Genomic DNA, 25,365 nt, shown 5'->3' with positions numbered 1-25,365 from the left:
TGCATTCATGAGGTCCTGGTCTCTAAGACAGTGTAGTGAAGTGATATTAGATGCTTTCCAATGTACATTTTAAGGCTGGAACTGAGCCCACCTCATAAATTTAATTACACTAGATGTGGAAAACTCAAGTTTTGTTTCCCCTGAAAGCAGCTGAAAACCACCAATTCTCTTTTCATCATTGCAATTAAACTATTCTCTAACAAACCAGTCTTCCAATAATCTTTGCCAGAAGGGAAACATTCTGCAGGTCATCCAGCCATCCATCTAAGAATGGAATTCATCTGAGCTGGGCTGATTCCCCTCTCCCCCTGCCGTTTTTTGTTTGTTTGTTTCTAGAGAGAAGTATACCAGGTTTATAAGACAGTGGTTCAGCCATCATCTGGAAGTAAGGAAATTGTACCGCAGGTGCCAAAGACAGACCTTTCCAGCATTTCAGAGACTAACCTAATAGTGTTATTTGCTTAGTCGTGTCCGACTCTTTGCGACCTCATGGACTCTAGCCCTCCAGGCCCTCTGTCCATGGAATTCTCCAGGTAAGAATACTGGAGTGGGTTGCCATTGCCTTCTCTAGGGGATCGTCTGGACTCAGGAACTGAACATGTATCTCCTGTATTGCAAGCAGATTCTCTACTCTCTGAGCCACCAAGGAAGCCCAACCTAATAAGCTGGTGCCAAATAAGTTAGATAAACAAGTAAGTTATCTGCAGTGACCATCCTCGAAGAAGGACTTTATTTATGCCAGATATATTACTTCAACTAATACAACCCTTTGAAGTCAGTATCAGCAGCCCATCTTAGGATGAAAGAGCTGAAGCTCTCTGAGGTTGCATTTTGTCTAAAATCTTTAAAGAGTAAATGGTATAGATAAGATTTGAACCCTGGTTCAGCTAATCCCAAAGTTTTCATTGAATACTACCTAGAATTTCTTTCCTTTTCTTTCCCTCTCCTTCTGTTTCTCTTTATTTTTATTCTCTCTCTCTCTTTTTTTTTTCAGTCATAGTAACACTTTATTTTTCTGTTCCAATAGTGCTGAGTAAGCACTGGCAATGGTGAGTTAGGAAATCCCACATTCTTGAAGTCTATCCTCATCACTGTCTGTGATAATATTTCAGACCAAGAGGATGAAAGATATGCACCACCCTCTATGACATGCCACTGTGTCCCTAGTCTCTAGGAATTTCAGGTACACATACTTGGACCACAGCTGGCCTCTACTCAGTGGCAGTCCAATACCCATTTACCAAAAGTGCAAAGGCTTTGATATACATTGGGAATTAGACAATGGGGCACACAACCTTCTTTTCCTAAATGAGAGATCTTATTTTTCTTAGTCCAGTGAACCAAAATATTTCTCACTTTTGTGACCAAGGCAAAGGCCCTTAAAGTTTTGATCAATGTTAGTACAGAAAGATACAGATGGACAAATGCAGCTGTTTATTTCTGAAAGATATAGAAGCTAGACAATTCTTAATACTTTTCTCAGAAACCCCTGCCAATTTCAAAAAGCCAGGCCATTGCTCATATATTCTGGGAGGAAGGGGAGAATCCTTGGAGGAATGAAAAAGGAAAGTCTGGGTCTGAAAGGAACCAATGATATAGTATTGATAATTATAATCATCATTATTAGCATTTTAGTAGTTGGTCTCCAAGATGCGCCCTGAATGATTCTCAGGTTTTCCTAGGACTCAAGTCCTTGTATAGTCTCTTTCCATAATGAAAAGACTGAATTGTATCATTGATAGATTATTATTAGAATGACAAGGTATGACTTCCTAGATTCTTATAAAAAACACTGCAGCTTCTACCTTCTGTCCTTTTGATTAGTCACTCTGAAGGAAGTCAGTTGTCATATTGTGAGGATACTCAAGCAGCCCTATCGAAAAACCTATGTGGCAAAAAACAGAGACCTTTTGGCAAAAGATAGCAGAAAATGGCCATCCAGGTGAATTAGTTATCTTGAAAGATGATCTTCCAGCCCTACTCAAGCCTTCAGATAACTGCAGCTTTGGCTGACATCATAGTTGTAACCTTATGAGAGATCCTGAGCCAAAACTACCTATCCCAGCTACTCCTCGATTCATTATCCACACAAACTATGTGAAATAACAAACATTGAGTATTGCTTGAAACTGCTAAGCTTTGGCATAGTTGGTCACAAAGCAATGCAATCCCAATAGTAGTTATTTATTTAAAATCTACAGGTCATGCAATTTACTATTCTAACCACTTTACATATATCATATCTAATCTTCACAAAATTCTAACAAGTGTTATTATCATCCTGTGCTTTTATAGATGGTAAAAATGAAAGCAAAGCACAAGAAAGCTAATAGAACTTCCCAAGGTCAAACTGTAAGTGGAAGATGTAGTATATGAACACATCATGTGTGTATACACTACAAATCTCTCGCTCTTCTATTTCTCCCCTGCTGTTGAACACATGGACAATAAATAAGTAGATAAATAAATGAATTAAGAGTGCAGAGAACATATGCCTGCTTTTGTGTTCATTTGGAGCATATTAAAATACTTCTTACTATGAACAATTATATGTCACCAAATTAGACAAGCTAGAAAAAAAAGAAATACAATCCTAGAAGCATACAACCTACCAAGAATGAATCAGTAAGAAGCAGAACATCTAAACAGACTAATAGTGACTATGGAGTTTGAAGTAGTAATATCAAACTTCCTAACAAAGAACGGCCAGGACCAGATTTTTTCACTGATGAGTTCAACCAAACATTAAAAGATGAATTAATGCCAATCTTTCTCAAGTTCTTCCAAGAAACTAAAGAGGATGGAACACTGGAACACTCCATAGCTCATTTTATGAAGTCAGCATTACCCTGATATCTAGCTAGATGAGGACATTACAAGAAAAGAAAACTATAGGTCAACCTCCTCAATGAATATAAATGCAAAAATTCTCAACAAAAACTAGCAAACAAAATTCAACAGCATGTTAAAAAGGATCACACATGGGATTTATTTCTGGTGTGTAACGATGGTTCAACATGTGATTCAATAAATGATACACACCATTGATGAAATGAAAGATAAAAATCCTATGATGCTCTCAATAGATGCACCCATATTTAATGGAACACTAAGTCACAAAGTAGTTACACAATTTTCCTAAGGGCATGGAGCCAAGAAATGAGAGAATCAAGATTGGAAGTCAGGTCTACCTGGTTTCCATACTTTGACTACTGTTGAAAGGTTGACTCCCAGATAAGGCTGGCATCTAGCTCTGTCAGTTAAGCTTAGGTCCTGTTCTCTGGCTGCTATCCCAGGACCTGGTGCCTGGTCTCAACACTCCTAGCTACTTGTATGGGTCTAGCTTTAACCAGGAAGGCCCTCCCTGGGTCCAAGGAACAGCCTCCATTTGATGATGAGTCCTGTCTCTGCCCAGAGATTCTAGGTGTGAAACCCCCGTTGGGTCTATAATTTTCAATAGAAGGGCTGCTGCAGAATAGATAAATGTTTGCTCTACTCTCAGACCTTATAATTCACACAGTTGGTCTTGGGCCATTTCCAGGTAATGGTGGTGGTCTAGTTGCAAGTTGTGTTCAACTCTTGAGACCCCATGGACTGTAGCCCGCCATGCTCCTCTGTCCATGGGATTTCCCAGGTGAGAATACTGGGGTGGGTTGCCATTTCCTTCTCCTGACCCTAGGATTGAACCAGAGTCTCTTGCATTTCCTGCATTTGGCAGGTGGATTTTTTTACCAACTGAGCCACCAGGGAATGTCAGGCCTCAATTTATCCACCATGGATGATTTTTATAACTCAACTCTCAGCCAATTAGCACAGTAGCTTTCCCTGTACCCAGATACTTGTTTAAAGATGAAGTCATAATGACCCAATCACAGAATGAAGCAACAGAGATTCTGTTGGGACTTCTGGATGAGCGTCTCTTGCTTTTTCCTACTTGACTGGAATTTGGGAGAATGTACATTCTGCCATCCTGAGACAATATGTGGCCTGGAAATGCAGTTAAGAGCAAATTGAGTTAAGAGAAGAAGAAAAACAAGCTGGGTCACAGGAGCTCTATATCAAGATTCACAGGAAGGCAGATTTATTTCTGGATTACCTATGAACTAATGAATTACTTATTTTTGCCTAAGGCAATTTAGGTTGTGTTTAAAGACTCCTACTTATATAATTCCTAATTTCCCCTTTTTTGTATTGTATTTCAGTTCCTCTTGGCCTGCATTCAGTCTGATGGCCAAGGTCTTGCTAGCTCCTTCTTTACCTGACCAACCTCATGCTGATTAGCTATGGCATTTTGGATACCATGCCTCCGAATCCCCTTCTCAGAGCACAGTCCACCCACCTGGATACTTCAAGATGGGGCCCTTGATCCCTTCTCATTAACCTCCTCACCTGAGTCCTGGGATATGGCATCCTATAAAGATTTCCCAGGAGAAATATTCTAGGAACATAGTAATTAGTTTGTCTCCAGGCGACTATGAGAACAAACACATTTCTCTCTGCCTTTAAATGTTTTTCAGATTCTAAAATTTGTTTACTTAGATTTAATAAATCTTCTGAGTAACACCCGATGCTGTTGTTTTTCATTGTTGACAAGAATGATGTAGGTTGGTGGATGGAAGTGGGAATGTAAATTGATACAACCTTTCTGGAAAATGAGTTGGCAGTAAGACTTAATAATTCCTTAAACATATTAATGCTCTTTGGCCCAGCAATTCTACTTTTAAAATGGCCAAAAATAAAACTTATGCAAAAGAAGTAAAAGTTTTTTTCACAAATAATTTTATGATAGAGTCATTTATAAGAGAAAAACATCTGGATATAGCACAAACGTACAACAATAAGACATGTATTTTTGTAAGCCAGGCTACATATAAAAGATGGAAGAGTCTAGAGCTTTTAAAAATAAGTATGCCTTTAAAATGCTCATAAAATGTTCATGGATCTAAGTAATTCCATCCCTAGTAATTTATCTTGAGACAATAACCTAAAATGTAGACACAAATATATACACAAAGGTTGATAAATTATTCATAAGATGGAAAAATAAAATCAAGTTAAATATACAACATCATTGGCATGAGAAAATATTTCTGTTGTAATAGTAAGTGAAAAATCAGGATAAAATTTTATATTCTATATGATCTCAACTATGTAAAACAAAATTAAACATGCATAGGAAAAAGGCAAAGAAGTAAATGTGTTGAAATATTAAACAGTGATTGCCTCTGGGAGATAACTTATCTGTGTTTTTCAAAATTTGCACCATGGGCATGTGCTATCTTTTAATAGAGAAAGTTATTATAAAAAGATGGTAAGTATGTAAACTACATAGTGACATGAAGATTGTTTATGAAATAATGTTAAGTGAAAAAAGATGTACATAAAAACTTACTGTGATTGCAATTATGTAAATATGTTTCTGCATATAGACAAGAACTGAAAAGGAAAATGTATAAATAGAATTAGGTTCTGTATTGTGCTTAGGCAGAGAAGGCAATGGCACCCCACTCCAGTACTCTTGCTTGGAAAATCCCATGGACGGAGGAGCCTGTTAGGCTGCAATCCATGGGGTCGCTAAGAGTCAGATACGACTGAGCGACTTCACTTTCACTTTTCACTTTCATGCATTGGAGAAGGAAATGGCAACCCACTCCAGTGTTCTTGCCTGGAGAATCCCAGGGATGGGGGAGCCTGGCAGGCTGCCGTCTATGGGGTCGCACAGAGTTGGACACGACTGAAGTGACTTAGCATTGTGCTTAGGCTGTGGGACTAGGAACAATTTATTTATCTCCTTTGAAGATCTCTTTAAAGTTGTTTAAATGATGTACATGCAGTTTTTGAACCATCCTCCCAGTGCATATCCACTGTGCCGCTAACTGCTGGCTGTGAGGTCAGCAGTTCCCTGACTTGGCTTCTCTCCTGGTTGTGGCCACCCTGGACTGGCTCCACAGGCTATGCGGGCTCTGAAGATGGCCGTGAAGCAGGAATAACGGCTAGTTTGGGCTCTCTTGTTCCTATAGTCTTCAGAGTGGCTACATTTACATCATGGGGGACTTTCATTGGTGATAAAGTCCAAAATTGTTATGTAATGATCAGCAGGTTTAGTCTATCACCATATAACCTAGGTATTGTTTTAACAAAGTTAAGAGGGGATAAAAAATTTTTTTGTGCATATTTGCAATAAGAAACCATTCTAGCTGGGATTTTTTCTGGAGGTTTCTGCAATATTTTAGGAAATCAATTGTCTTTTCAGGATGTAGCCTCGTTAGTGGAAAAGACCCATGCCTGTGATGTCTCCGACATTTCACACTTTCCTTATCAACAGCAAAGTAGGTCAGCTTTAATTCTGTCTGAGAAAGAAGATTCTGTGGGCCAATATCACACAGGAAGTAGTATTCTTATGTAGCAATAGAAAAAGCAACAGTCTGATACAGAATCAGAGCAAGCTGGATTTGAATTCTGACTCTGCTGCTAAGTTGCTTCAGTCCTGTCGGACTCTGTGCAACCCCATAGACGGCAGCCCACCAGATGGCTCCTCCGTCTCTGGGATTCTCCAGGCAAGAACCCTGACTCTATCTAGCATGTACTTATTAACTGCATTTATGTGGGCAATTCTAATTGTGTAGCACCTTCATTTCTCATCAGCAAATCAGGAAATACTATGCCTGTTTAATGGGACAGTGGGGGAAATTGTGTGAAAAATATATGTGAAGTGTCTAACACAGTTCTGACACTGAATGCTGATGTTTAGATACTTCCTAAATCTGTCCTTTTAGTCTATACCATCAAAAAGTTAATGAGCATTTGACAAGGTGCCAAGATAAATCAATAAGAGAAAGAACAGTTTTTCCAACAAATGGTGCTAGCAAAACTGGACAATCACACACAAATAGTCCTATCTCATATCATACAAAAATTAGCTCATAGGAGTATATCATTGTGACATTAGGCAATGTTTTCTTGGATATGATACCAAAAGCATAAGCAATAAAGTAGATAAATTGAACTTCATCAAAATAAAAAATTTTTTTGGTTTATTTTAAATGCCATCAAGCAAATGAAAAGAACCCATGGAACAGGAAAACATATTTTAAAATTACGTATCTGACAAAAGACTATTCTGTACTCAGAATAGTATTTAAAAACTTTTACAACTCAATGATAAAAAGACAAATGCAACCTAATTGATATCAGGAGGGGGAAATAACTTGCTGACATTTTTCCAAAAAAGATACACAAATGGCAAATAAGCACATTAAAACATATTCAACGTCATAAGTCACTGGGAAAATGCAAACCAAAACTATTATGTGATACTGCTTCATACCCACTAGGATGACTATAAATTAAAAGATTGATAATAACAAGTGTTAGAGAGGATGGGGAGAAATTGGAAGCACCCTATGTTGCTGATGAGAATATAAATGACACAGCTAATTTAGAAAACACTTTTGCAGTTTCTCAAAATGTTTACCTTGACACTTACCAAATGATCCAGCCATTCATTTCCTAGATATATGTCCAAGAGAACTCAAAACATGGTTTTTACTTGTTCACAAATGTTTATGGCCCCAGTGCACCAGCCCCAAGCGTCCAGTATCGTGCATCGAACCTGGACTGGCAACTCGTTTCATACATGATATTTGGTATGGGGAGGGAGGAGGGAGGAGGGTTCAGGATGGGGAACACATGTATACCTGTGGCGGATTCATTTTGATATTTGGCAAAACTAATACAATTATGTAAAATTTAAAAATAAAATAAAATTAAACAAACAAACAAACAAAAAATGTTTATGGCAACATTATCCACAATAGCCAAGAAATGTAGACAACTGAAATGTTCATCAATAGATGAATGGATAAACAAATTATGATACATCAATTCAATGGAATATTATTTGGCAATAAAAAGGAGTGAAGAACTGATACATGCTAGAGTATGGATGGACCTTGAAAACATGTTAAGTAAAAAAAGAATCCGGTCACAAAAGGCCACATACTGTACAATTTCATTTATATGAGACATCTAGAATAGGCAAATCCATAGAGATAAAAAATAAAGTAGTGGTTGCAGGGCCTAGGGGAAGGCAAAAATGGGGGATGACTGTTAATGGGTACAGAGTTTCTTTCTGGAGTAATAAAAATGTTCTGGAATTAGTGGTGATTGTACAATTCTGTAAATGTACTGAAACCACTACATGGTACACTTTATGTAATGTAAATGGTGCACTTTAAAGGATGGATTTTATGGATGTGAATTATATCTCAGTAAAGCTGTTATTTTTATTTAACGCTATGATCAGGACTTTGATGGTGGGAACATAAAAATCTTTCTAGAAGTGTAAAAAGGTATATTCACCATTGCCAAATATTCTAGCCTTTCTCACTGCATTGCCCTTTTGTGTAGGAAGAGTCAACATCTCTACCCTGTTGAATTAGAAGTTGTCATATGAGTTGCTTTGACCAAGGAAAATTGGGCAAGAGTGACCCTTTCTAAAAATTTTTAAGAGAAGGTACATGACTCGCTCGCTCTCCCTTTCCCTCTGCCATGATGACCCAATGGCAGGGGCTGTCAGTACTTTCCTGCAATCCCACGTATTCTCTTGGCACTTATTATTTCTGCACATATTGAATACTTTCCAATTGCTGACATCTGCAAATTTCTCTTGAGGACTTTCTCTGGCCACTGGAATCTGCTGTGTCCACACATCAAGCAGATTAGAAGTGTCAGGAAATTAACACCACCACCCTCACTCCCACGCCTGTGCCCTTCAGGAATATCTCTGAGGCTTATTTTCTACTGACTTCCAGGGTTCTCCTGAAGGATTAAATTCCAGTTACCAACAGTTGTAGCTTGCTTGATAATGAATCTTTCTTAACTTTCTTTTCCTTTTCCCAAATCTTACTTCATCTCTCAAGGTCTCTGGGATCACCTCCTAAATAAACTATTGAAATGAAAATCTTTGTCTCAAGTTTGACTTCTTAGGGAACCCAAACTGAGACACAGCAATGTTCCAAATAGAGGATGCTTGGCCAGCTGGATGCCAGAGTGAAGATGATGTAGAGCAGAACTTATGCCAGCCCATGAGAGACATGTATCAAAAGTAAAAAATACAGCAATACTTTTTAAGTCTCTGTAATTTTGACATCATTCTTACTTCAGTGTAATGTAGACTGTCATGACTAGTAAACTATGTATTCCTTTTCTTAGTAATTCTCATTCTAGGAATTTTTCCTCAAGAAACAATGAAAGATGCACACAAACATATTTATACAAGAATGTTCACTGTGGTGTTATTTATAACTAAATCATCAGGGATAATTTAATATGCAGTAATTTTAGAAGGCAATGGCAACCCACTTGAGTATTCTTGCCTGGGAAAATCCCACAGGCAGAGGAGCCTGGTAGGCTGCAGTCCTTGGGGTTGCAAAGGAGTGGGACATGACTTAGAGACTATGCCAAACCAATATATAACAAGAGATAAATTTAAAATAGAATGTGTTTCAGCTATATAAAAGTCCCTCTTTGAGAACATTTAATAACATTGAAAATGTTCACATTATATTCAAATGTAACAGTTTATATAGATCATTATAAATTTAAAAAACTACATATATATTTGTATGCTGCTGCTAAGTCACTTCAGTCGTGTCCGACTCTGTGTGACCCCATAGACGGCAGCCCACCAGGCTCCCCCTTCCCTGGGATTCTCCAGGCAAGAACATTGGAGTGGGTTGCCATTTCCTTCTCCAATGCTCGAAAGTGAAAAGTGAAAGTGAAGTCACTCAGTTGTGTCCGACTCTTCGCGACCCCATGGACTGCAGCCTACCAGGCTCCTCCATCCATGGGATTTTCCAGGCAAGAGTACTGGAGTGGGGTGTCATTGCCTTCTCTGATATATTTGTATATTTTTACCACCAGATTGATAAAAGAGACTGCTACTTTTGTTTATATACATGCAAAAAGTAGCAGTCTCTTTTATCAATCTGGTGGTAAAAATTTTACCTGGATTGGAGAAAAATATTTGCTCATATTGCCTCCCTTCTATTGAGGAGGTTATAATAGAATAAACCTTCAAAAAGTAAGGAAAAAACTATAGTTGGTCTTCTGGGCCAAATGAGTAAATAAGTTCATGCTTCAGTAAACCCATTCATTCCCATTAAATGGTAATTTTGAATAATACATGAAAAAAGAAATGAAAATACATAGCTGGGCTGCATTGCAAGAGACATATCTCCATGAAACTGAAAAGCACAAATGCAAAATGCTATACATGCTCCTGAGGCTACTTGCTTGTTGATATCTGGATCTAGAAGCAGGCAGTAGCTGCTGAAATTTGGACTCCTGTGAGACTCATTAAAGTGTTCTATAGGAGATGAGGACCAGAGATAAGGTCTTCCGCTTAGAACAAGGACCACGGGTGGGGCTTCCTAGTTATGGAAGGAGCCTAGAAAAATAAAAGCCTGGTGTAGAATTTTCTGGGAGATAGCTCCTATGTGCTATATAGGCCTAGAGAAGTGAGGGATATAGACATAGCAATCAGAAGCAATGCCAAGCTATCCTGCTGACTTTTTGTCACTGGATCTGACACATCCCCAATATCTGTAAGGTTCTGTACTGAAATTATGGATAGAGTCAACTGTAAAAACCAACATATAGGGATATTGGGCATAGTGGGAGATTTTTCTTTTGGGGGGGTCAGGGATGGGGACAAAGAGTAACAGAAAACTTCCTTCTCAAAGTGATATTACAAATTAAAATTTCAAAATGCATGAAGAAATTACAGCTAAAAGCGATACTAAACAAAATCAACAGTTATAACTTGAATTCACTCCAGATGAAACTTATTTTATAAAAGAGTCAAAGCTTTTAAAATAAGCATATTGAGGATGTTTGAAGAAACAAATGAAGACAGAATAAGAAATTATGAAACAGAATAGGCAGAAATAAAATGAGAGCAGGTGGATATGAACAAAATTAGAAATCTCAAAATTAAAAATAGATAGTCATTGAAATATTGAAAAAGACAGGAAAAAATCTAGACTAGATATGGTCAAAAAGTGAATATGAATTCAAGTTACTTTTGGGTAACTCAGAATCAGTGCATTAAAATAAAATTATAAAAAATTATGAAAAGTCAGTAAAGAACCATGGAGGGCAACTTGAGAAAATCCAACATTCATCTAAAGAAATTATTAAAGAGGAGGATTGAAGGGAAGGCAACATTTGAAGAGGTATTTGCTGATAATTTCTCGAAATTAAAGAAAGACATTGATTCTCAGGCAGAAAGTGTACTCAGAGTACCAAGAAGGGTAAATAGAAATAAATTCACATCTAGACTTATTAAAATTAAAAAGTAGAGCATAAAGATCAAAAGGAAAAATCTTTTAGCCTACCCAAGAAAAGATAAGTTACTGCAAACAAATAATGGCAGACTTCTCACTAGCAACTATGGATGTCAGGAAAAAAAGAAAATAAATCCTCAAAGTACAAAGGGAAATCTTCCTCAAGCTATAATTTATACCTAGCCAAACTATTATTCCAAAGAGAAGTCAAAATAAGGACAAATACAGATTAAGATAGCTTCCCATGGACTCTCACTAAAATAGCTATTAAAGGATCCACTTTAGTAAGGTAACAGGAAAATCTTGAGATGTAATTAATAGGAGAACACAAAAATTTATAAGCTGTGTAGGAAAAGTCAAATGGGTCTTCATCATCATTATCATTGCTTTTCTTTTTTGAAAAAGTTTAACTTAAAAGTCTAAATGATAATAACTAGATGGTGACAGGGCAGTATTTAATAGGTAGTTAAAGCATGCTAAGGCTCTTTTTGTGGCTGAAAGAATGACTTTAGATATTTTGAATAACTTCAGACTTTGAAAAAAAAAAAGGATAGTCAAGTATATTTCTAAAAGGTAAACAGTTAAGGTTAGAAACAAAATCTGTAGCATTAAAATCTAGAGATGGGGTAAAAAAAATAGGTAATATATAAAACATAGTGTATTCTGGTGGTTCAGATGGTAAAGAATCTGCCTGCAATGCAGGAGACCCCAGTTTGATCCCTGGGTTGGGAAGATCTCCTGGAGAAGAAAATGCCAACCTACTTCAGTATTCTTGCCTGAAGTATTTAATGAACAGAAGAGCCTGGCAGCCTACAGTCCATGGTGTTTGAAAATAGACAGACATGACTGATAGACTAACATTTTTCACTTTCAGTCCAAATTAAGGCAAGGTAAAAGAAAAAAGAAAAGAAATGATAAACAGAAAGCACAAATATGGCAGTAGAAGTATGTCCAAATATATTTGTACTTATAATAAATGTAAACAGATTAAATTCACCTGTCATAAGGCATGGATTATTAGATTTTATTAAAAAGAAAAGATAATTGTATTTTCAAAAGATAAACATAAATGGGACAAGGTAAATGATATCTCCCTACCAATTATGAGACAATATTAAAATTAAGATTTATTGTAAGCAAGACATGGGGTTTTAATGCAGATTAACAGTGATAGACAAATAGTACAGTACAGAAAGCTCAGAAACAGATTCTGTATATAGGAAAGCTGATATTTGACAGATGTGTAACTGCTAATAATCGGAGAAAGGATGAACTAGTTATTATATGGTATTGAGATAATGGGCTATCCATATGTAAATAAGAAATTAAATCCCTAATTCATATCATACACAATGTTCAGTAATGTAAATGAGATAAATACCCGAATGTGATGTAAAACTTGACAACTTTTAGAATACAGGAGAATATGATACTCAGGTAGGGAAGGACTTCTTAAGTCACAAAAGCAAAGCTCATCAAGCAGTATTCACATATTCAACTATGCTAAAATTAAAAAAGAAACTTCCATAAATCAGAAAACACAAGCCATCATCTTGAAGAAGATATTTGCAATGCATATTAAGCAACAAAGTATCAATATGCAAACTAATAAAGAATTAAAAATCAATAAACAGTAGCAACCCAACAGGAAATGGACAAATGATATGAAAAGTCAGTTCACAGAAGAAACCAAAGTGGCCAATAAACATATAAAAAGATATTCAATCCCACCAGTAATCAGGGAAACATAGATTATAAAAACAGTGGTGGACTTCCTTTTTGGTCCAATGGTTAGGAATCTGCCTTACAATGCAGGAGAAGTGGCTGGGGAACTAAGATCCCACAAGCCTCAGAGCAAATAAGCCTAAACACCACAACGAGAGGGTCCAAACACCACAAGGAAAGATCCTACATGATGCAACAAAGATTCTGTGTGCCACAATTAAGACCCAAAGCAGTCAAATAAATAAACAATTAAAACAAATAAAATCAATGGGATAACATTTCACATTTATCATGACAACCAGTAAAAATTCACGTTTGATGATTTCAAGTGTGGAGGATTCAGAGAAATGGGAACTATCGTACTTTGCTGTTGTTATAGTTTGAAGTATAAATTTGTTCAACTACTTTAGAAAACAACGGGCCACTATATAGTAAATTTGAAGATGCATATAATCAGTAATTCCTCTCCAAGTTATATGCTCAAGATAAATTCTCATTCTTATGCATAAAATGGCTCTAATAGCATTGTTTAAAATTGCAAAAAATTGGAAATAATCTAAATCACGATCAATAAAATGAAAAAAAGAAATTGTGATAGAATTATAAGTGAAATTCTATATAGCAGTTAAAAACAATTGAACCAGAGCCACATGTATCTACGTGAATGAATCTTTACAATATAAGGAGAGAAAAATTACAGAATGACATTTATAGTGTGACATCATTTATAGGAATTTGTAAAACAATGCCAGTTAAAGCAGTTATACACTGAATTTATTACCGTGGTTACCTATTGGGTGAAAGGGGAGAGATGCAATCAGCGAGGAGTGCAGGGAAGTCTCAACTAGATCTGTATTTTTTAAAATAGGGAACTGTGTAGCATAGACGGTACAACGTTGATGTGATAAAACCAAGGTGTTTGGTGGGGGAGGGCAGTAAATGACCCTTCCTTTTATCTCTACTCTTTTCTGTATATTCAAAATTATTCGCAATAAATGAAATAGTTTAAAGAAGATAACGCAAATTTTCAAGTCTTCCAAATTGCCAGCCAGCATTTCTGAAGGCTACTAGTTGATGACAAGTGGCAGCATCAGACTGCAGTTCTGTGTTAATGGTCTGGTGAGGCGTGCAAACAAGCTAGCGCCTCCCACTGGCAGCCCAGAGAGGTAGCATGCCCCTTGCTAGCCGCGGCGGCTTCTGGGGAAGTGGGGAATGGGGGTGACTTTGAGAGTGAGAGACAGTTACAATAGTGATGCTGACATGGACTAGAGCTGTCTAGATAATACCTAGTCTGGTAATCCTTTCTAGCCTTTCTTAGGCATGATACACATGGCTAATATTTGTCTGGCACACTGGAGTAGAGAGAGGCTACTCCCTTGGGGGCTCAGTTTCCCCGGGACCTGTGGATCGGTATCTCACAAGTGCATATCTTACAGTACCACACAGATGTAGCCTACGTACAGTACTGCACACTTGTGTGACACAAAACGCCTTTTGAAAAGATTTGACCCAGAAAATAATCTTTTCTCACCTAAAAGTAGGGAACAGTATAAACCATTACAAACTCGGGCGGTGCTTAGCAGTTCGCCCAAAAGGAGTGCACCGAGTCACAACTATTCTGCTTGAGTTTGTGCCGTTGCAATTAAGAACAGAAAGAGCTAGTGCAAAAGAAATGCAGTTAACAAGAGTCTAAAAGTTTCCTTCTCAAGCAACTGAAGACAGATCAAGAACCCTCTCTAACTCATATGTCAGCATCATATCAAGCTGTGACCGGATGAGACTGGGATGTGAAAGCCGGCAAACTAGGTCCGCATATGTGGGGCAGAACAAAGCACAACCACGAAGGAGAGCAGCCAACGAGACAAGACAAAGATAATCCTTTACCAGCACCTTAGCGGGAAGGGATTGGTATATCACCCAACAGCCACTGTAGTTAGGTTAGCTCATGATTTGGAATTTCTATAATTATATACATGCTAAACACAGTTCATTCTATGGATTATATTGTACATTTTCAAACCAGTTAATCTTTGTTCTTCCAAAGTCTCAAGTTTAAGGAGCTCTATTAGGTGGACTATAATAAGGTCACCTGAACTAGGTAAATCCAACTAACATTTGTAATCATTGTTTTACACCTCAGTTATATAGATAGATAACCAGCCTCTGTGCTGAGACAGTACCTGCAAAGGACAATTTCTCAGTCTCCTTGTAAGTGAGCCAACTGACCCTGGATACAGTAACAGGCTGGGTGTAAGGCAGGGATGCCATGGCACAGCTATACTGGTTACTAAAATGCTGAAAAACCTCCATATTTGTTGGTAATTAGCCACTCCTAGAGCGCCCCCCACAACCCATGTGACCACTCTGTTACACTAGTCCTTTTCCCAGAACACCATCTCCCCCTAGTCCAGTAACCAAAGCGTTAATGCCCAGCATAGTAGGGAGTCACCAGGGCTGTTAAACATTTTGAACATCACCAATGGATAAAGACGAACCACCATACCCACTCTTGAATGTTTATTGCTGGCACCATCGTCCCTTTGGATTCCAAGAGAGAACAGCATCTCTTGTTGGGCAGTTTTGCCTCAAGGTCCCAAATCAAAATAAAATACCTTCTCATGGACTAAATGCTCAACTTCTCTCCAGGCTAGATGCCAGTCTTGGGGGAAGAAAGAACTTTTTAATCCAAGGGCCACAGCTTTTTGGGGGGACTTGTCCTTCCTAAAGGTGAGTGACAAAAGTCACAGGAGACCAAACCTGATCACTTGCCCAGACTGGCTTTTCTTCATGAGCTGTCTTCCTTTCATTTCATGCCATTTACAAGGCAGCTTCCCCATTCACCATGATTTTAACATTTCTCGGGAGACTAAGACAATTCCTTAACATTTGGATCCACTGAGGGATCTGGGGAGAACTTGGCCCTGGAATATGCAGCAACATCATAGTATCACCCCGCCATATGCAGAGTCAAGAGAAGGCAGCACAGAGCTGGGGAAGAGAAAAGAAACTGCCTGTAGGGTAGAGGACAGGGGGGAGAAGGATCATTCCTGATGCAGGAATTCTGCTGTTGAACCAGGGAGCCAAAGGAACAGGACACAAATTGCATTGGGATAAGCAACCAGGCATTGCTCTGGGAAACAAGGGAAAAGACAAAGCAGAATGGCCACATCTACTCACTGGGGCTGGTTATCGTCAGGAGATCAAGCTGCCGCTGTTGCTGCAAAGGAAAACACACTGTGAGACAACTGATTTAAGCCAGAGTTAAACTCGTTGCTTAGGGGTCAGGGTGGACATGCAAGGGGGATGTTCAGACATGCAGAGCAGGGCATGCTATGGAGAAGGTGATGGGCTCATGGTTCCGCAGAGAGGCCTTGCATCCTAGAGACCAGGAGGGATGGATGGCCTTTCTGGTCAGAGCTGTCAAATTCATCTATACTAAGGGAAAATGATGCCCTGAGAGGAATGTGGCTTACCTATAGCCACAAAGAAAGTCCCTTTCCAGACTCCCAGCCAAGGCTCATCCCTCTGGACCAGGAAGCCTTAGATTTCTCCCTGCTCACGCTGGCTATCCTGGTTAAGTGCCTGATATCCTGGCAACCCTCTTTGCCTTGTCCTTAGTCACTGTCAGCCTCCTTTCTAACCATGATACTCCCGAGGGCTGGTTTATTTATTAACTCTGCTCAACAATGCTATGACAGTTTCCATTACTGATGATGAAACCATTCCTTCTCTAACTGAATCCTCATCTCTTTGTGCCATTGCAACATTCATAGAAAATAATATCTGTCAGGTACACCAGGCACTAGATGAAGCCGCTTATGTTTGGAGGCAACTGGCCCTGACCCTAAGGGCTGAAGTGATCAACATCTCAGTAGGCTTACCCCGCCCGCATCACACCACACCTATGGGGAAGCTCAGTCCTGAACTGGATGTCATGGGAAACTGAGGGTGGAGAAGAAGGCATTGGAGGCTGAGGATGGGGCAGTGGTAAGTAACTCTCTTAAAGACTTGTTTTTTAAAATTAATTTATTTAAATTGGAGGCTAATTACAATATTGTAGTGGTTTTTGCCATACATTGACATGGATCAGCCATGGGTGTACACGTGTCCCCCATCCTGAACCTCCCTCCCCATCCCATCCCTCAAGGTCCCAATGCACCAGCCCTGAGCGCCCTGTCTCATGCATCAAATCTGGACTGGTGATCTATTTCACATATGATAATATACATGTTTCAGTGTTGTTCTCTCAAATCATCCCACCCTCGCCTTCTCCCACAGAGTCCAAAAGTCTGTTCTTTACATCTGTGTCTCTTTTGCTGTCTTGCATATACAGTCATTGTTACAATCTTTCTAAATTCCATATATATGCGTTAATATACTGTATTGGTGTTTTTCTTTCTAACTTACTTCACTCTGTATAATAGGCTCCCGTTTCATCCACCTCATTAGAACTGATTCAAATGCATTCTTTTCAATAACTGAGTAATATTCCCTTGTGTATATGTACCACAGCTTTCTTATCCATTCTTCTGCCAATGGACATCTAGGTTGCTTCCATGTCCTAGCTATTGTAAACAGTGCTGCAAGGAACACTGGGGTACACGTGTCTCTTTCAATTCTGGTTTCCTCGGTGTGTATGCCCAGCAGTGGGATTGCTGGGTAGTATGGCAGTTCTAATTCCAGGTTTTTAAGGAATCTCCACACTGTAAGACCTAAGTCAGGATTCCTTAAGCCTCTGTCAACCTCTGACTCTTTCCTATACTTGATTTTCCATTAATAGCAGTTTTCACTAATATGTATTTTTTTTTTCTTAAAAAGGGGTTTTAACAAACTTCACTTTGAGAACTATTGCTTCAGGATACACACTGCAGGAGCTTCTGATTATCTGGTATTTCATCCAGTGGGTCCCTTGGTGTATTTAACCACACCTGCATTTCCCTCTTTATCTTGCCTCTCCCCTAGAATGGCTCCCTGAAATTCTGCTTCAGCAGAAAGGAGAAAGCAACAACATTTTTTGAGTACCAAATATAGGCCTGGCAAAGGACCAGGCACAAGACCAGGCACGCTGATGTGTCATTTCTGCTCACACTCTTGGCAAACCTGCAGGGCTCCTACTGTATAACAGAGGGACATGGGATTCAGATAGGAGAAATTATCTGCCTGAGACCACATCTTCATTAAATGAGAGAGCCAGAATTCAGTGAGTTCTAATCCTGGCTTGATGGTTCAAAATAAGATTATGCACATGGTAAATCACTCTGCATGATGCCTGCCAATTAATAGATGCTTAATAAAAAGAGCTATTTTTGTATTGAGGCTTTGTTATTATTATAGATCTCTTGATCCGTGGTTTATAAGAGCTGCCTCATCCCTTTTCATAGAATTATTGATACCAGAGCTTAAAGGTCATCTAGTCTGACCTGTCACTAGGATGGGAATTTCCTCTGCAATGTCCCCCCAGTTGTATAAACAGCTTCTGTTTTATCCCCTTTCCTGATAGGGAACTCATTTCTTAACAATTAAATTAAAAAAAAAATTCTTTTGGCCACAGAGCATGAGATGTTAGCCTTCCCTGACCAGGGATTGAACCTGTGCCCCTAAATTGCCCCATTTTGAGCAGAGTTAAAAGCTGTTTCCTTATAAAATCATTGTTGCTTTGGCCTGTGACAAGTTTGGAGATCTGAAGAAGATCTGTGTCATCTTCTCTCCTGGTTAAATATTCCCAGTTCTTCCATCCTTGCCTTATAAGACCTGGTCTGAAGTCTCCTGGCCCTTGTGGTCCCCTACTCTTCCATCTACATTTCATCTGTCCTGGTCAGAACCTCTTTAAGGTCTCTCTACCCCTTGCTTTAATGATTGCTCAGGGCCCTAAAAGCAGGTCTGTATCCTTTCAGCATCTTCTCAATCACACATCCCTGTTTTCCTGCCAGCTCATAACTCATTCCAGTTGACATTTTCAAGCAAACAATGCAACTCTAAGATGTCACTGACCTATTGTGAGCACATATCCTCGTGCTGAAATGAAACACACACCCACACATGAGAGCTGGAAGGAATGCTGGAGCCAGGCTGCCTTCTTTCCCAAACATGGAACCAGGCTAGTATTACAATCGGCTCAAGCTGCCTTTGCCAAGGCCAGCAGTAGGCTTGGTCCTTTCCTCATACATGAGGAAAGAATACAACGTCTTCTTCCATTTTTCCATAAGCTTGGTTTTGTGACAATCACCCTTAGTGAAAGAGATCTATTTACATGAAAAGTGTCTTATTCTCATTTCTAAATGGTGATTCAGTATCCAGGGTCCAGCAGGGAAAAAGGGAAGAAAACCTGAGAGAAACACAGATAGACCTGGCCTTGTGTCCTAACTCCTCTCTGTAGTCTTTAATAACATACTGTGTATCTCTGGTCTTAAACTTCACACCTTTAAAACGAATGAGTGAGACGGAAATACTGGCAGTGACTCTGAGTAAAAAGCAAATGGGCACTGTGCTTGCAGGCTCCCTCTTCTGGTGTAGAGAGTTCTCTGAGAATTCCTGTAGCCAGGACCCTGGGGGCTCAAATGATAGGATTTAAAACAGAATAGATTTTAAGCTGCCTTCACACACTGCCATTTTCAGTGCTTGTACGTGTTCCTCACAAGCTGAGGGAAATCTTAAGGGCCCGGAACACCTATTATTCAGTCTCTGGCACACAGTCGCCCTCAGTGAGCATGCTAAACTCAGCTGAACCATTCCTGGAGTCCACATTATCCTTTCAAACCCCTGTGCCTTTGCTCGTCCTAGTTTCTCTAAACTAATCTCTTGAGATCTTCACGGAGCTCCTTCCTCATGTCTCAAGACCACCATGAGGTCTTCTTTGCACGTCAACTCCCAACCTAACCCCTTCCTCTCCTTTACTTAGAACAGAAGATTTCACACTGTATTCCTTCAATGCATCTTGTAAAACCTCCCTTTTGTATCATGCCCTGTCTTAATTATTGGTTTCCTTCTCTGTTTCTCTCATGAGGTCCTTGTTTGAAGACAAGACTATGTCATTTCATCTGTATATTTCCAGTGCCCAGCACAAAGGCTGAAAGGAATGCTTGATGTCATCTAGTTCAAATGATTCAACTATTCCATTATTCCCTCTGCAACACTCCTGAGAGATTTGTCAGCATGGAAAGTAAGCATGCCCTTTCCTCTAAAGGACTTTCCATCTGTCATGGCTTTGGGGTTTCCTACCTTTATGATTTTTCTCCCACCATCTCTGCAGCAATATTATTATCTATCCACCTCCCCTGGAAATCTTCCTTCCTTTACTCCCATGCACAAGATCACTGTTTCTCCTAGACCCCTACAGCTTCTACTGTCTGTACCCCTCCAGTGGTGATGAATTGACTCTAACCTGGTGAGGAGCCCCTTTAACCTACAGTTCTCAGACATATGTGTGCACCACCTAGTGGCCCAAGAAGATAAGTGTAGACTACTGTTTTAACAGGTAGCTCTTCAGACACGATTGCAGTCTGCATGTCCTATATGCAAACAAAAACAAAAGTATATGTTCAAGAATCACTGTGCAACAATTTTAACCTAAGATACTAAAATATCCAAATAATTTCCTCAAAGTCCTTCCAGAATGAAAGGAATACAATGGAAGAGGAAATTTTCATCACAAAAGTGCACCTCGTATTTAGGTTCACCAAAGGAAACTGGCATTTATTAAAATAGGCAACTGACTTGTGGAATTTGACCAATAATATAAATTAATTATATAAGAGGGGAGCATGGTGGAATAAAGAATTACCAAATCATTTTAATTAGTTACCAACTGAGAGACACAAGGACCTTTTACATGGAGATGATACATTACCTACCTGTCTGGATGGTAGAAAATGCAGTATTAGTTAGAGAAACATAGCTAGACAGCAGGTTTGGTAGACTGACAGGGCCTGCTGGCTGAGGGCTGTGCAGCTGGACCACAAGCCAACCATAAGCTACCGTCTCAGGAAGGCAGGCCCTTCAAATGCGAGTGGTGCTCTGTGTATGTATGTGTGTGCAGAGGAGTAGGGGGGCATTCCTCCTCAGACAAAGGAATTCTACACCCTCAGACAAAGGAATTCTACACCTACACTGAGGGCAATGTGTCCAGGTACGTCTGGATGGTATTCCGTGGAGTCCTGGAGGAGTGTGGGTATGCCAGGGTTGGATCAGTTAGGAGGTGCTGTGCAGACTCCTGACTGAGTATGGCACTGCATCCAGCCTTTCTTGGTAAGAGTGGTGCCTCAAAAACATTCAGAAGAAACCCACTTCTGTGCTCAACCAGTGTGTGGCGGATGACACCAGTCATGACTCCAAAGAGACCATGTGAGCCGAAGGCCCCAAAGTCCACAGGAACGATCTCTGAATTTGGTGGGACCAACGATGGCAGGGGCATCCACAGTGGCTGCTAAAGGAGCACACACAGCATGTGTGCCCCAGGAATTATCCATATTCCCAACTGATCCAGTGGAAGCTGTTTTGCCAATGCAGTGTCCCTTCATCTCTGGTCACAGTTGACAGCTCCCAGGGTAAAAAGTACTGAAAGATGGGTAAACTGGAGACCTCAGCCAAACATTGTGGATATTTTGTGGATTCAATTATTCTCAATAAAAACTATTGTTGTCCTACATTGAAGAATCTATCTTTAAAATGTTTGCAATAATAAAAACAACACATGCTTATTTTGGTCATTTTCCAAATTTCCAGAAAATTCAGAAAGTAAAAGTGAAGGAAATATCATCACTGAAAGAGAAGCATCATTATCATTTGGTGTATTTTTTGTCATCTTCTTTGCTTGTGTCTATTTAACAAGGTCATATTTATATATAACAAATGAAGCATGTTTTAATCTTGTGCAGCCTTATTTTTTTGTCCCAGGCTGAGCATTTATTTTGAATTATAAGAATGTAAGTCACATATTGTTGTTCAGTCATTCAGTCATGTCCAACTCTTTGAGACCCCATGGACTGCAGCACGCCAGGCTTCCCTGTCCATCACTAACTCCCAGAGTTTGCTCAGACTTATGCCCATTGAGTCCATGATGCATCCAACCATCTCATCCTCTGTCATCCCCTTCTCCTATTGCCCTCAATCTTTCTCAGCATCAGGGTCTTTTCCAATGAGTAGGCTCTTCACATCAGGTGGCCAAAGTACTAGAGCTTCAATTTAAGCATCAGTCCTTCCAGTGAATATTCAGGGTCGATTTCCTCAGGATTGACTCACATATATTTATTGCTTTAAATAATTTTAGTTCGTACTACTGTGACTTTGTTTCTAGTCCTTTTTTCAGGGAAGGTGGTATTAGTAAGACATTAGTGGAAAACTACTTGGTTATTCTGTCACAGGAGGCAGCAGGCAATAACCAACCTGAAAGATATTCTTCACATCTGAAGCCCCTCTCATCGCAGTTACACAAAGGATTTTGTAGAAAGAGCTTTAAATTCAAAATCGGACAGACAAACATTATGAATCCTGATTCTATCAACTTTAAGCTGTGCTATCTAGGCATGTTTACTTAAGCTAGCTGTCAATTAGGTATCCCATTCATAAAAAGAGTATAGACCAAGCTCCAGGAGTTTAACAGGAAAGAAGCTGAGAGAAAGAAGAAGAATCATTCGGGGTGGCGGCAGAGGGGCACGGGGTTAGGGACTTGGAGGTGCCAACAGGTAGAGTGGGAAGCACAAAGGTTGGAAGTTAGGATTTCTGAAGGCTGCTCCGGCTGTGCCCGACTTCAGGCTGAGGCTTTGGGCTTCTCACCATCTGGTACCTTAACCTTTTACAGCAGCCTCTTAACTGGTCTCCCTGATTGAGTTTTGCACATTGCTGCTGCAGCTGGTGTGAACTTTCTGGAATCACACCTTAAAATTCACCAGGACTACTACAGAATAGAGTTTAACCCTTTAGTTGCTGTTGGAGGGTGTCTATGGCCCAGCTCCTGCCTTCTGTCTCCCATTCCATCAGACTCTGAGCTCTGACCATGAGAAGCCACTTCCAGTTCCCCAAACTTGCTATGTTCTCACCTCTAGGCCTTTGTTCTCTCTGTGTAGAACAACAGTCTGGTACCCAACCTGCTTTGCCTGGCTAACCCCTACTGGTTCAGCTCTCCACTCACATGCCACCTCTTCTGTAAAGGCTTTATTGACCTGCCAAGGCTGGGCTGGATCTTGTCCTTAGCCCCCTGACCTTCCCCACAAAAGCACCATCACAGCGCCTCTCCTGGCCTGCTTACTTCTCCATCTCCTCCCCTGTGTGATGTCCCTGAGGACAGGGCTGTGTCATCACTAGGGCACTCCTCTCAGGGACTAGCCCAGTGCCTGACCGATACGTGATACTCACTAAATATTTGCTGGTTACCGGCTACCAAGATGCTGACTAGAGAGAAGGTCCTACTGAGCTGATTGTCAGAGAAAGTCTTTAGCTTTATCCCCTTCCCTCCCAAAAGACGTGCACATATTGGCCCCATAATTTTCCTCAAAACCCTATTTCTGCCATGGGGACCTAGGGATTAAACCACAGAGTATCTGGCCTTCCTCAGCTGGATGGGTAATTATGAGGCTACGTTTAAAAATGGACTTTTCATTTTGGTCACGAACTGCATTGCGATTACTTCTCAGAATGAGAAGGGGACATGGTGTTCCAGGAGCTCAGGGACTGGCTTCATGTGTGAGGTTCTGCTTGGTGGAAGAGAATAGGCACTGATTATGTGTTCTGTTTTGCTTTTTGCATTTCGTGCAGGATAGCTATTTGGGGGAAAAGTCAGTCTGTCATGGCATAGGCTGGAGATAATTTAAATAAGAGCACCAGTAATCTCTGTGCATTTTCCTGTCACTCCAGAAGCCAGCCAACATGGGGAGGACCTGTGAATCCATACTCTCCAGAAAGGGGAGGTCACAGGAGCATGGGCACACATTTGGTTTCATGGCTCAGAACCCTCTTTTCCTTGTAATCCACTTCCTGTCCCGTTCTCCCCTTCACCCAGCCAGAGTCATTTTCTAGGGCTCTCAGGCCCCCTCCCTGCCTTACCCTAAGCAGAGTCTGCTCCCTAGAAAGCATTTCACGTAGTGCTCACCTCTCCCTAAACTCACCACTTCTGATCTCTCCTATTCCAGTCTAGCCTGCACGCTGGCTGCAGGACTAATCACTCTAAAGTTAAATTCGATCCTTTCTTAGGATAATTTAATAATCCTGGTTGCATTCCTCATAAATACTAGACTTCTTAGCTTAGCATTCAAGGACAGATGACAAATCTCCACAAGCTCTAGGTGTCATTTGAAAAAGCAGTTTTTATATCTTAACATATTTGGAGAACAAACAAAAAGTTACCTATTATTTTCAGAACCAGTCTTCAGACAACAAAGGTAGGTCTAATCACATGGGTGAGCTCACATGTAGAAGATGTGGCAGGAGGAAGAGGTGGGGAGAGCCAGTCACCTCTTTGAGGAAAAGACGCAGGGATTATGAAAGTCTGCAAAGCACTGTCTAAAGCATGGATCTCAGGCCCACATCCCACTGAAGTGGGACGCTGGCCATCTATTTGCCTGACCCTTCTGTATGCCACCATCTCACCCATCCCCGACCCTGCCTTCTGCCCTTGACGTGGTTCCCTTTCTACTTCTCCTCATGCTGAACAAGTGATGTGTGGCACAGCTTCCCTGATCACACTGGGACTTCACTCTTTGATTCTTTATTTGTTTATTCACTAATTTAATAAATGGCCATGAAGCATCTACTCTATACCAGGCATACTGCTGACAAGAGGCCAAGAAAGACACAGCCCCTGTCTTCAAAGAGACAGCTAACAGTGAAGTGGAGCAGACAGACATATATAGCTAATAATGAGGTGGAGAAGACAGACATGAATAGCTAATAGTGAGGTGGAGAAGACAGACATATATAGCTAATAGTGAGGTGGAGAAGACAGACATATATAGCTAATAGTGAGGTGGAGAAGACAGACATATAAAGCAAATAATCACATAATATGAATTACTGTCAGTTATGGTAAGTGCTTCAAAGAAAAACATGTGGAAAGGTACGTGACCAGGGTTCAAAGTATTCCTCAAACCTCACCCAACCCAATGGCTGATGGCTGGATGCCTCTTGTAAGCCTCCACCAACTCCACTACCTTCTACAGGAACCTGAGCAATGGCTGAGTCTCCGCTGCCCTTTTGTGCACCTACTCCCATCAGGATAATAAAAAATGCATTAGCCTTTTACTCAGGGAGAGAGCGAACATCACTCACGGCTGAAATAGAATCTCATGACTAGGGGTTAAAT

At 40.1% G+C, this 25,365-nt stretch overlaps 1 protein-coding gene across 1 annotated transcript in view; it reads right to left on the bottom strand.

Annotated features, from left to right (window-relative positions):
• AGBL4 (AGBL carboxypeptidase 4) overlaps positions 1–25,365 on the bottom strand; it is a 1,384,238-nt gene that overhangs the window by 332,120 nt on the left and 1,026,753 nt on the right. The window contains exon 6 of the mRNA XM_055587120.1: positions 16,251–16,290. Coding sequence (XP_055443095.1) covers positions 16,251–16,290 — 40 coding nt within the window. The remainder of the gene's footprint in view (positions 1–16,250; positions 16,291–25,365) is intronic.

This window comes from Bubalus kerabau, chromosome 6, assembly GCF_029407905.1.
Source record: "Bubalus kerabau isolate K-KA32 ecotype Philippines breed swamp buffalo chromosome 6, PCC_UOA_SB_1v2, whole genome shotgun sequence".
NCBI classification, from domain to species: Eukaryota; Metazoa; Chordata; class Mammalia; order Artiodactyla; family Bovidae; genus Bubalus; species Bubalus kerabau.
Note: the sequence above shows the minus strand (reverse complement) of the source record. Positions and strands in the feature narration are given on the sequence as shown.